General features: G+C 36.2%; 3 protein-coding genes across 3 annotated transcripts; all 3 read left to right on the plus strand.

The window, feature by feature from the left end:
• Positions 1-1,348: 1,348 nt before the first annotated feature.
• On the plus strand, positions 1,349-6,580 carry LOC132629090 (uncharacterized). Its single transcript, XM_060344828.1, has 5 exons — positions 1,349-2,495; positions 2,890-3,516; positions 3,586-3,698; positions 4,112-5,015; positions 5,723-6,580. The coding sequence occupies exons 1-5, from the start codon at positions 1,572-1,574 to the stop codon at positions 6,341-6,343; spliced, it is 3,189 nt and encodes a 1,062-aa protein (XP_060200811.1). The 5' UTR covers positions 1,349-1,571; the 3' UTR covers positions 6,344-6,580.
• Positions 6,581-7,007: 427 nt separating this feature from the next.
• Positions 7,008-9,107, plus strand: LOC132629091 (cytochrome P450 81Q32-like). The gene is made up of 2 exons (XM_060344829.1): positions 7,008-7,907; positions 8,374-9,107. The coding sequence occupies exons 1-2, from the start codon at positions 7,008-7,010 to the stop codon at positions 8,989-8,991; spliced, it is 1,518 nt and encodes a 505-aa protein (XP_060200812.1). The 3' UTR covers positions 8,992-9,107.
• Positions 9,108-9,892: 785 nt separating this feature from the next.
• LOC132627812 (MFP1 attachment factor 1-like) lies at positions 9,893-10,589 on the plus strand. Its single transcript, XM_060343397.1, has one exon. The coding sequence runs from the start codon at positions 9,973-9,975 to the stop codon at positions 10,384-10,386; it is 414 nt and encodes a 137-aa protein (XP_060199380.1). The 5' UTR covers positions 9,893-9,972; the 3' UTR covers positions 10,387-10,589.
• Positions 10,590-11,772: the final 1,183 nt, after the last annotated feature.

The raw sequence follows: 11,772 nt of genomic DNA on the forward strand, positions 1-11,772 counted from the left end.
AATATTTGGGGCCAAAATGAAAGTGTAATATATTCTATTGTTACTTCGCAGAAAGACTCCCCGAATAATAAACACAATACTAGCATTAAAATTGGAACCATTGGTTTCTTCAAAGGCGTCCTAAGGGTTGTGTTGTCTATTACGTTTAAGTAAGGATTATGGAAGTGATATTGGTCGATCACTAACCAGTATGACTTTTGGATTCTCAAAATAAAATGAAGGGAAAAGCAAGAAGAAAAAGACAAATTTGTATCAGTATTCTCTAACCGTGGCTAAGGGAAGTGATAAAGGATAATTCGGTGCACTAAGCTCTCGCTATGCGCAGGGTCAGGAAAAGGACCGAACACAAGCATATATTGTATGTAGCCTTACCTTCCATTTTTGCAAAGATAAAATGTCAAGTTGAGAAAGATAATAGATGAACTTGGGAATAAATACAAACTCAAGGCAAAAGTGAGTTTTGAGCCATAGCCTAGATCCGATTTAGACTTTTCTTCCCACTGTTTTTGCAAATTTCTTTGCCTGAAGATAGAAGACAAAACAAATAGTCATAAAAAAAAAAATGACTTGAGAAATACAGATACTATGCTTCGTTCGTTGAATTAAATGCATAGACAAATGTTGATTGGAGAAGAGGAGAGAATAGGGGTAATGTGACAACAGGAGAACCAAAGAAAATATTTTAATGTAAATAATTGTATTCATTCCTAAGTACGTGACTTTTGGGATTATAATACAGAGCAACGTATGTTACTTTAATTGCATCGTTTCTTTGATGGTGCCGTTTCGGGTTCCAGGTTTTAAAATAGCAAATATTTGTTTAATGAGAGAAAATAGGATGAAAATCCTAAAAAATCAGAAAAAAGATAAATACTAATACTGAGTTTTTAGAATTTCATATCACCGGGCCTACGTCCTTCTTTTATATAAAGATTGTTGCATGTGGAACAACCTAGACTTCATAACGGTAAAAAACTTACACGCACCGAATGCTTACATCAAATCAATAAATATATGACATGTGTTTGTACATGTATTTTTCTATCACTTAATTATGATTAATTAATGCATAATTTTATTATATTAAATCACTTAACCATTGTACATTGTGTTGATTTGACGTAAACAACCTATGTGAGTAAATATTTGTCAAAAATTAGTATCTTGAAATAAAATAAGTCACTGTAAATATGACCTGATCGAGTAAAAATACCTTAAACCGAAGTGAAACAACGAATGGAACAGGAAAAATGTGTTACACTCATGACACTTCGCTTTCACTCTGTGTGACTTTTATCTCTCCGGTTCATCCTTATCAAAGTGATAAAATATACTATCATACAATTGCTTTCCGGCATACTTTGAATTTTTCGATTACTTAAATTCGTCAGCTACATATGGTCACTGCTTACCGAATTTTTTCTGCAAACACTAACTGATTACTCTGCGTGTGACTAAACTTCATGCTCATGGTACTGCCAATAATATATATAAAACGCACATCTGTTTAATAAACTACACTACCCTGATATCTAAGCTCTACAATACTCTGTTGTTTCAACTTTTCGCCCATGGAGAATCTCAACTCTAACTACTACTTAGCTATCTTGCTATTTTTTGTTATCCTTTTATTGAAATTCTTGCTTCATTCCCGAAAACGCTTACCACCTAGTCCTCTGTCTCTTCCAATAATAGGCCATCTTTACCTTATAAAAAATTCACTTCACCAAACATTAACCTCCTTATCAACTAAATATGGCCCTGTTTTATATCTCCGGTTTGGCTGCCGAAATTTGCTGGTTGTGTCATCTCCATCCGCTGTGGAAGAATGTTTCACAAAAAACGATGTCATATTTGCAAATCGGCCTAAGAGTATGGCTGGAGATAAGTTTTCCTTCAACTATAAGGCCGTTGTTTGGGCTCCTTACGGCTATCTTTGGAGGGCTCTTCGCCGTTTAACTGTAATTGAGATCTTCTCTTCCAATAGCCTTCAAAAGTCTTCTGCTATGCGGAATGAAGAAATTCGAACTCTTATTCGCGGTTTGTTCAAAGCTAGCAATAAGAATAGCAATAGTGGTGCAAAAGTTAACTTGAGTAGTTGGGTTTTTACTTTTGCGTTCAATGTTATGATGAGAACTGGTACTGGGAAACGTTGTGTAAGTGAGGAAGACATAGGAACAGAGAAGGGTAAACAAATAATTGAAGAGGTAAGGGGATTTTTCTTCGCGACGTTGTTGGTTACGAACGTGTGTGATTTCATGCCAGTGTTGAAATGGTTCGGATACAAAGGGATTGAGAAAAAGATGGTCTCAGCACACAAGAAGAGAAATGAATTCTTGAATAGTTTGTTCGATGAATTTCGAGGGAAGAAAGTTATTAGTGTTTCAGAGTCCAGTACTAGGGAGAAGAAGAGCACACTGGTTGAAACTCTATTGTCTCTGCAAGAATCGGAACCCGAATTCTACACGGATGATCTCATTAAAAGTGTTCTAGTGGTATGTTCCCTTAACTATGGCCATAATCTGGTCAAAATTTCCTTAATTTGGATCATAGATAGTTTTAATATGAGCAAATCTATTCCTAGATCTTATTGTTCCTGTTCACTGATATGTAACTTGAGATAAGAGGTTAAAATGATAGCTTACAGATGTATCATTCAGAACAAATTCCGGATTTTGAATTGTCACATCTGTTTCGAGAACTTTGTTATATTAGAATTTGCCTTTTCTGTTTGCTACAATTTACAGGCTGGAAAAGACAGATAGTATGTCAAGAGGATATTATCCCTAAATATCTTGTCAATTTTTTACCTTTAAGATAACTTCATTAGTTAGACTCGTGCATTTGTTGGAACACAAGTTTTTGCCTAATAAACATCTTGTGTGCCAGGTTTTGTTTGTTGCGGGAACAGAGACCACATCGACGACTATTCAGTGGGCGATGCGACTTCTTTTAGCTCACCCTGAGGCACTTCACAATTTGAGAGCTGAGATTGATAGCAAAGTGGGGAATCAGCGCTTGCTTGATGAATCTGATCTCATTAAACTGCCTTATTTGCAGTGTGTTATTAACGAGACGCTGAGATTATACCCTCCAGCACCGCTTCTGTTGCCTCACTACTCATTAGAAGATTGTACTGTCGGTGGCTATGATGTACCAAAACATACGATCCTAATGGTTAACGCTTGGGCCATCCATAGGGACCCCAAGTTGTGGGACAAGCCTGAAAAGTTCAAACCGGAGAGATTTGAGGCTATGGATGGGGAAAAAGAAGGCTTCAATTATAAATTTGTGCCATTTGGTATGGGAAGAAGGGCATGTCCTGGAGCCGCGATGGGCTTACGTGCTGTTTCATTGGTTTTAGGTTCTTTGATTCAGTGGTTTGATTGGAGAAGTCTGGAGTTGGAGGAAAACTTGGACGCGCGCTATGATTCTAGAATGAGTTTGAACAAGGATATGCCTCTGGAGGCAATTTGCATTCCGCGCCAAAATTGTATTCAATTCCTCGATCAGCTCTAAATCTATTCGTCATATAGATCTGCTCCTGTTTATGTATGTTTTTTAAATTTACCTTTGTGTTCTAAGGGAATGTTAATAAATAAGATACCTGAGTTTAAGGACAAGGTGGAAATGAAACATGAAACAATGCTTAAGTTGTTATTTGGTGAATGTGAGCTTAGTTTGTGGCTCTGGGCCTTGTTTTATTTGATACTACAATTTTAGTTGCATGTGGAACAGCGACTTTGCAACTCTGGAAAGAACTTCATACGGTCAAATCAATTAAAATCTCTATCTTGATAAGCTCGATATCTTGTAATAGCAGAAACTGAAACTACAGAATTAAAGAGTTCAACGTCTACATAATCTTTAAGTACATCTGGCATGATCTAACAGTGAGATGATTCATTAAATTAGTTCATAGGAATTAGTAAAACTCTTTTGACGAATAAAAGAGTGTGCATTTGACGTCATTGCTTACTTCAATTTAACTGACCTTATTATAAACGACAACACAAAAGCTAACCTTGAGAAATTAATACTAGGGGACAATTTGGTTAGTTTTTACTGATCATCAGCCCACGCAACCTTATCAGGCAATATGTGGATAAAGAAATGAAAGTCACCATCACCACTTTTTAGCTGAAAAATCCAAGAATCTGGAGATGGGCTTCATATTCTGCACTATACTCCTGATTTTCTCCATGCTTTTTATTCTGTATCTGCAAAATGCAAGAAAGAAAAAGCTCCCTCCAGGCCCACCATCTCTACCAATTATTGGACACCTCCATCTTCTCAAATCTCCAATCCACCAAACATTCAAATCACTTTCTTGCAAATATGGCCCAATCATGTACCTCCGTTTTGGTATTTGTCCAGTACTCATCGTATCCTCTCCTTCAATCGCTGAGCAATGCTTCACAAAAAATGACATTATTTTCGCCAATAGACCAAAATCTCTTGCCACTAAACACCTTGGCTATAACCGCACAACAATTGGATTTTCACCTTATGGTGACCATTGGCGTAATCTCCGCCGCATTTCTAGCATTCAAATATTTTCCACTTATAGCCTCAACAGTTCCTCTGCTGTCCGCAATGAAGAAGTCCGATTCTTGGCTAAAAAACTAAATTTGGACTACAAAGGAGAGGCTAAGAAAGTGAACTTGAATTTTTTGTTTGAGACATTGGTGTACGATGTGTTAACAAAGATGGTCGCGGGTAAACGTTGGCCTGAGTCAACTTATGACATGTTCGGTCTAACTATGATTATGAATATTTGTGATTATATTCCAGTACTTAAGTGGGTTGGATTTCAAGGATTAGAGAAGAATTTGGTGGAGATTAAGAAAACAAGAGATAGATTTCTTCAGGGTCTAATAGATGAATGTCGTAAAAGCAGAGATGATTTATCTAATTTGGCTGCGGAGAAGAAAACAATCATTCACTCTTTGTTATCTTTACAGAAAGACCAGCCAGAATGTTACACAGATGATATTATTAAGGGTGTCATAATGGTAAGCTTATTCATATTCCCTCAGTATCATTTTGTGTCCTAATTTGGCGATTTTAAGAAAGTAGGTGTGATTTTGAATATTGTAGTCTTAAACTAAAAATGTAGATCAAAATGCTATTTGAATCTTATGGTCTTAAACACCTACTATTGGAATATAAAATTACTAAATATAAAAAGTAACATTCTTTTTTAAACACACTAAAAAGGAAAGTAATACATATAAATTGAAATAGGCTGAGTATAATTTGATCTTTGGTTTAATTTTTATAAATAACCAAACATTTTGTATCATTAATTGTTAGATGCACTATCAATTGTAAATATTTTCATATTAGTACCGTATTTTAACATGTTATCATAGATTAGTTACCATTTTTATTGTATTACAAATTAATGCCTTTGATTGAAATCTTCTTGTAATTATCTTATAAATAACCTGATTAAAAAAAAAAAAATCACACAATCAACGTATATAACTTATACACATCCTATATTATTAGACGATTTAAAAGTCAACTGCTCCTTACAACTTCAAGCAAACTTTAGTTGATAACTTGAGAAAAGGTCAAATAAGATGTTATAACGAGTTAAACTACACTAATTGCCTAAACTTTTTTCTACGGCATATAAAAATTAAATCCTTTGACGATTCACTTTCATTTTATTTTCGACGTTCCACATGATGTTCTCAACTTTTGTTTTTCAAAGGCAATGTTCACTGCTGGAACACATACTTCATCTGTAACTTTGGAGTGGGCAATGTCACTGTTATTAAATCATCCAGAGGTAATGAAAAAGGCTAGACTAGAAATCGACAACCTCGTTGAAGCAAGGCGCTTGTTGGAGGAACCGGACATCCTTAAACTACCATATTTGCGTTGCATAATCAACGAGACGTTGAGGTTATTTCCTGGTGGACCACTTCTAGTGCCACATTTTTCATCACAAGATTGCACTATTGAAGGTTACCATATTCCTAAAGGTACAATATTGTTTGTGAATGTTTGGGAAATTCAGAGGGATGGTAAAATCTGGGAAGAGCCAAATGAGTTTAAGCCAGAGAGATTTGAAGGGATAGAAGGGGCAATTGAAGGGTGTAAATTTATACCATTTGGTATGGGGAGAAGGGCTTGCCCTGGTACTGGTCTGGCTATGAGGTTGATTGGTTTAGTTTTGGGCTTATTTATTCAGTGTTTTGAGTGGGAAAGAATTGGGCCTGAATTGGCGGGGTTGGATGAAAGTTGTGGGCTGATGTTAAGCAAACTTGAGCCTTTGGAGGCATTGTATAGGCCAAGAGAGTCCATGGCCACACTCCTTTCTCAGCTTTGAGTTAATATGAATCCGAGGATCCTAACATTTTTAGCCATGCGACTAAAATAATTTTCATTTGCCTAATCGAAGCTGTTGGTAGTGGTCGTTAATGTATATACCATGTATTACAAATATATAGTTAATGGGACATTGACACTTCATATATATCAGTAACAGCACCATTAGCTGATGTTTGATTTGTCCAATCCAACTCCCTATAATGGATCTCGTTTAATTCGGCTTTTCTTTTCCTAATGGAGAATCCTTTCCTATTAAAAGATATTTTTCTTTTTTCATTACGATGTTTTATTCAATCATGCTGAATTTGTGGAGTCTCATGGATTGGAATTATAGGTCTTTGTCGATGAATAAAACTTTGAAGGGTAAAATAGGCATTTAAAAAAATCAATTAGGATAAAGGAAGGAGAATGTCTATTGTTCAAAATTGACGGGAGAGTTTAATTTTTAAAGCATAGTTGGGAGTGTAAATGATTTTCACCCTACTTTGATAGTCAAGTTGGAACTCAAAATAGAAAATTATGCAACCACGTGCTTAGTTTCCTTTAACTCCTCGAGATTTCAGAATCTCAAATACTAAATAATATGGTTGACTTTGAGAATACAGGTACTAATACTATGATCTGTTGAACAAGTAGTGGAAGGAGTTTTGGCTTGCGGAGACATGGAGCTAATGTACTATTACATTCCAGGTCTCTTCACCATCCTCCTCTTCGTCTTTTTTAAATCAAAACAGCATACATTGAAGAACCAACCTCCAAGCCCGCCTTCACGTCCACTTTTTGGCCACCTTCACCTAGTGAAAGAGCCAGTGAATCGAACTCTACAAGCCGTTTCTGCCATGTATGGTGACATATTACTCCTACGATTTGGAGTTCGAAAGGCCCTTCTCTTAACCTCACCTTCAGCTGTTGAAGAATGTTTCACCAAAAATGACATCATTTTTGCAAACCGTCCTTTTCGCCTTGCAGCTAAACACCTCAGTTACAATTACACCACTCTTAGTGTAGCTCCCTATGGGGACCACTGGCGCAACCTTAGGCGCCTAGCTGCAACAGAGATTTTTTCTCCTTCTCGCATTGCTATGTTCACAAACACACGGAGAAAGGAAGTAATGTTGTTGTTGAGTGAACTCATGAAGAAATGTGAAGTTGGTGGAGGATTCTGTAAGGTGGATTTGAAGTCAAAGTTTATTGAGCTTGCATTCAACACACTTTCCATGACTATTGCTGGAAAAAGGTATTATGGGGAGAACGTGGAGGATGACGAAGAGGCAAGAAAAGTTCAGTTCATAATGAGAGAGATGCTGGTGATGAGTGGAAACTCAAATTTAGGCGATTTCTTGCCATTTCTTCAATGGTTTGATTTCAAAGGCTTAGAGAAAAAGTTTTCGACTTTGATGAAAAAGCTTGATGGATTTATGCAGGATCTGGTAGATGAACGCCGTAGAGTTTTCTTGGCAGCAGATTGTGTTGCTGAGAAGACAATGATTGATCACTTGTTATCTCTGCAACAAAAGGAACCTTCTTATTATACTGATGAGCTCATCAAAGGAATTGTTATGGTAACTCCTTTCTCTTGATCTGTTGGTTAGTCATTGCTTCTATGCTGTAAAAGAAAAGTACTTCATTGATCAAGTAAAATAATGCAAGAATTTCAAAAGAAGTCTTCAATTTCAACTTTAACTATAGCCTCATGTAACAAATATGCAAAGTACATATGGTCTTCTCAATTTTATTGTTTCCTAAACTGGCTTCTTTTACCTTATTCTTTTGGTTGAGTCAAAATTTATAATGTTGTACTGTAGTTTATTCTTAGTATAATGACTGAGTGTAGGCAGAGCAGAAGTAGCCTATAGACAACAGATCAACTGATAGATATGAAACATAGATATACATGTGAAGACCATTAAAATTAGAATAATTATTAAGTTATGAGCACATAATTTAACGAGTGCAATCTATTCGGTGCTAAAAACTTTAATGGTTGAACCTATAAAGTTCAAATTCTAAATTCGACTCTGGATGTAGGTATTGATCATAGCAGGGACAGATACAATGTCAATAAGCATGGAGTGGGCAATGGCTCTTTTACTTAACCATCCAGAAGCCATCAAGAAGGTCAAAGCTGAGATAGACACTCACGTGCCACAGGACCGACTACTAAACGAAGAAGATGTTCCTAAACTTAGTTACTTACAGAACGTAATCACGGAGACTCTACGATTATATCCACCTGTTCCATTTCTAATACCTCATCAAAGCTCGGAAGATTGTAAGGTTGGAGGATATGACATATCAAAGGGGACAGTGTTGCTAGTAAATTTGTGGGCAATTCAGAGGGATCCTAAGATATGGGAGAATCCAACAGAGTTTATTCCCGAGAGACACGAAGAAAGGAGAGAGGGCGGGTTCATGATGCTCCCATTTGGAACAGGAAGGCGCGGTTGCCCTGGTGCTGGAATTGCCAATAAGGTACTTGGATTAGTATTGGGAACATTGGTTCAGTCTTTTGAGTGGGAAAGAGTAAGTGAAGAAATGGTGGATATGACTGAAGGTAGAGGATTTAGCATACCAAAAGTGCAGCCCTTAGAAGGTATTTGCAAACCTCGACAAGCAACAATTCAGCATTCTCTGATTCCTTCTTAAGCTGGATTGGACTATGGATTTTAAAACCAGCTGCAACAACCTAATGTGTGACTAATGTTTCTTATGCTGTAATCTTCTTTGTTTTCATTTGAATGTTAATGACCTTTGAATTAGCATTTATGCCCACCTGAAATAAACTATCAGACTTCTAGTTTGTGTGAATTCTTTGTGAAACCAAGAAGTAATTCCTGCAAACAAAGTTTAGAAAGTAACGAGAATTTGTGGTGATAATAACAGTAACAATATAAAACTTACGAAACTTCTGTCACTATGCGGATGCCAAGACCACTTTCTTTTTCTTTTGTTTTTATTTCTCTCAAGTCTCAAATGCCAAATGGTGAAACATCATTTTAGATCCACCATATTTATGGCCACCAATTTGGCCCACAACTAGCCCATCTTCCATCTATCCCTATATAATCGTCTTATTTTAGTTCTAGTTTCTTTTATTTCAACTCTAGCACACTTGGAGTTTGAGAAAAGAAAATGTTTCTTTTCCACTTATAAAATTGGAGATATTTTTCAAATATTATCTTCAAAAAGGACTAATGTATTCTATTAATTTTACAATTGTAAGTACTCCCTCTGTTTCAAAAAGATTATCTTAGTTTGACTTGGCATGAAGTTTAAGAAATAAAGGAAGACTTTTGACACTTATGGTCTAAAATAAGCCTTAAATATTTGTATGGTTATAAATTATTTTTTAATATAAAAATGTGTTAATTTTTTTAGAAAAAACTAATAAGGAATGTAAGACAATCGTTTTGAGAGGGAAGGAGTAATTATTTTTCAAATTACGGTCCTAAAATGGACTACTTTTGAAATTTCCGCCCTAAAATCACAGCAATCAAGATCCGCCTTTTTTTTCGCAAAACCGTAAATCAATTTCGTCTTTAAATACTCCCCTTATTTTTTACCCTTTTTCCAACTTCCAACAGCAAACAACAGAAAGTTCCAGAATACCCAAAACCCCAACCATCAATGGCGGAAACCGATTCAACTATAACCCAAGAAACCCTTTCTGGCGAAACCCAAAACAAACCAGCGAACAACATTTCCTTCAGCATTTGGCCACCAACTGAACGCACTCGTGACGCCGTTATTAACCGTCTAATCGAGTCTCTCTCAACACCTTCCGTTCTCTCAAAACGTTACGGAACTCTCCCACATGAGGAGGCTTCGGTTACTGCAAAGCTGATTGAGGAGGAAGCTTTCAATGCTGCTGGATCCACGGCTAACGGTGACGGTGACGGCATTGAGATACTTGAGGTTTACTCAAAGGAGATTAGTAAACGGATGATTGACACCGTTAAGTCCAGATCTGTTGATGCTTCGGAACCCTCATCTACTTCTGGTCTCACCGAACAAGTCTCATCTGCTGAAACCGAGTCTTAAGAAAGGGTACTGAGGTTTGGTTTATTAAATATCTAGGGTTCCGCTAATTCAACTACTTACAAGCTTTATGCTGTGTATGGATTGTTAAGGTGGATAAATGTAATGTTGAAATTGCTGTCTAAAAGTGGTTGATGGATGAAATTGGGATTTTGGTATTACTTTGTTTAAATATCCTTTTAGATGGAACTGGTTGTTATTGTGTACCTCAATTTTATCTGTTTTGTAGTTCATTTATTAGTTTTCTTCTTCTGTACTTTTTGTTCAATCATTGGACAGAAGGGAAAGACAAGTAGTAGTAGACTCCTCGTCTACATGATATCCAAATTTTAATGCCCAATAATCCATAGATAGTTCGAACTGTATAAGAGCAATAATAATCAATTTTAACTCGAATTGTTTGTAAGGGAACCCCCAATTTCACAGCTTATTAGGCCTAGCTGGTGTAAGAGACGGCTCTGTGCATGCCTCCTTGGCACCTTCAAGTTTGAACAGGGAAAGCATAGAAAAGTAATTATCTAATGAAGGTTACAGATTCAGTCAAGAGGAAGAAACTAAGAACATCGTAATCAAACAAATTCACTGATATTATGAGGGTAGGGAGTTTGGGTTGTTGTGAAGTGTACCACACTTTGGGTACAAATTGGAAAGTATCCAATGTGCTTTACCTTCATGTTTTAGAAATTCTGTGGGTGGATTATATGAACTCTCACTTTTATGTTAAGTTTGTGCAAGAATACTCTTATAAAAAAAAATATTTGTGCAAGAGTAAGTGTGTTTAGATTGCTTACCACTGATAAAGAGAGGTTAATCTATGAGCAATGATAGGGTACATATCTAAATGGTACAACTAAAAGAAAGAGTTGAAGTTTTTCGAGAGTGAACTTCCATTCACTAAGGTTACATTGTCAGATAACAATGTCGGGACAGATGGAGCTTTTGTTGTTGCAAGAAAGTCGGTTCTTCTATATCTTGTTATTGCAACAAAGTCGGTCCTTCTATAGCTAGATATGAAGTCCATATATAGATCTAGATCTTTCTATCAATAGATAGATCTATTAAGAAATGATATAGAGTATTTGATGGTAATATAGTTTTAAGATCTATGAACAAGTTCCTAAATAACCATTCAAGTAAATAGATCAGTAGGGAGGACGGTGTCAGCTTAAGAAGTCGTGAGATGTTCTCTTGAAACAGTAGATTTTTGGAGAAGATAAGACAAAATTTGCTGGGAGAGTTCTGTTATTTCAATTTTAGAAAGTGAGTTATCTATAGCTTTTTATTCATTATTTACTTTATAGCTATAGTATTCCTTTTATGAGGATAGTATGTTTTGTTTGCTTCCCTATATTCTGGTAGATGTCAAGGTGCAATTAATAAGGTGAAGAG

This window comes from Lycium barbarum, chromosome 2, assembly GCF_019175385.1.
Source record: "Lycium barbarum isolate Lr01 chromosome 2, ASM1917538v2, whole genome shotgun sequence".
In the NCBI taxonomy this organism is placed as follows: domain Eukaryota; kingdom Viridiplantae; phylum Streptophyta; class Magnoliopsida; order Solanales; family Solanaceae; genus Lycium; species Lycium barbarum.

What these genes read in the sequence shown, in the direction of transcription:
- LOC132629090 (XM_060344828.1), top strand. Translation starts at nt 1,572, where the DNA reads ATGGAGAATCTCAACTCTAACTACTACTTAGCTATCTTGCTATTTTTT. An exon ending in AGTTTGTGGCTCTGGGCCTT is followed by an intron (nt 3,699 to 4,111) that starts GTTTTATTTGAT and finishes ATGTGGATAAAG; the next exon opens with AAATGAAAGTCACCATCACC. An exon ending in TTATTAAGGGTGTCATAATG is followed by an intron (nt 5,016 to 5,722) that starts GTAAGCTTATTC and finishes TGTTTTTCAAAG; the next exon opens with GCAATGTTCACTGCTGGAAC.
- LOC132629091 (XM_060344829.1), top strand. Translation starts at nt 7,008, where the DNA reads ATGGAGCTAATGTACTATTACATTCCAGGTCTCTTCACCATCCTCCTC. An exon ending in TCATCAAAGGAATTGTTATG is followed by an intron (nt 7,908 to 8,373) that starts GTAACTCCTTTC and finishes CTCTGGATGTAG; the next exon opens with GTATTGATCATAGCAGGGAC.
- LOC132627812 (XM_060343397.1), top strand. Translation starts at nt 9,973, where the DNA reads ATGGCGGAAACCGATTCAACTATAACCCAAGAAACCCTTTCTGGCGAA.